This window comes from Eimeria mitis, genomic scaffold, assembly GCF_000499745.2.
Source record: "Eimeria mitis Houghton genomic scaffold, Emh_scaff732, whole genome shotgun sequence".
NCBI classification, from domain to species: Eukaryota; Apicomplexa; class Conoidasida; order Eucoccidiorida; family Eimeriidae; genus Eimeria; species Eimeria mitis.
The window spans coordinates 9,301-9,887 of NW_013575348.1; the positions used below are offsets into that span (position 1 = coordinate 9,301).

Genomic DNA, 587 nt, shown 5'->3' on the forward strand with positions numbered 1-587 from the left:
CGAGCTGCTGCTGCTGCAGTTGGAGTGTACGTACAGCTGAGTTCATCAGCAAGTCTATGATTCGTCCCGGGGTGGCCACCACGATATCTGGTTGCTGCCGCAGCGCTGCTTCTTGCTGCTGCAGAGACACCCCACCTACAGCCTAGCAGCAGCACACAGCAGCAGCAGCAGCAGCAGCAGCAGCAGCAGCAGCAGCAGAAAACAGCAGCAGCACACACAGCAATCGTATTCAATACAGCAGCATGCAACAGCTACATCTCCACCAACAGCTGCAGCAGCAGCAACATAAACAGCAACAGCACCAGACAGCAGCAACACGTAAAACAGGAGCAGCACGCTACACAGCAGCAGCACAATGCAGCAGCAGCAGCAGCAGCAGCAGCACACAGCAGCAGCAGCATACACAGTAGCAGCAGCAAACAGCAGCAACCACATCGACAGCAGCAGCATCAACAGCAGCAACCATCCACAACAGCGACATCCACAGCAGCAGCAGCACGACCACCAGCAGCAGCACCAGCAGCAGCACCAGCAGCAGCAGCAGCAGCAGCCGCAGCACCAGCAGCAGCAGCAGCAGCAGCAGCAGC

The 587-nt window shown here is 57.9% G+C and overlaps 1 protein-coding gene across 1 annotated transcript in view; it reads right to left on the minus strand.

Moving 5' to 3' along the window:
* EMH_0020990 (DEAD/DEAH box RNA helicase, putative) overlaps window positions 1–587 on the minus strand; it is a gene marked incomplete at both ends in the record, with an annotated part of 10,867 nt that overhangs the window by 8,361 nt on the left and 1,919 nt on the right. Inside the window, one exon of the mRNA XM_013501672.1 lies at window positions 35–142. Within this exon, the coding sequence (XP_013357126.1) occupies window positions 35–142 (108 nt within the window). The remainder of the gene's footprint in view (window positions 1–34; window positions 143–587) is intronic.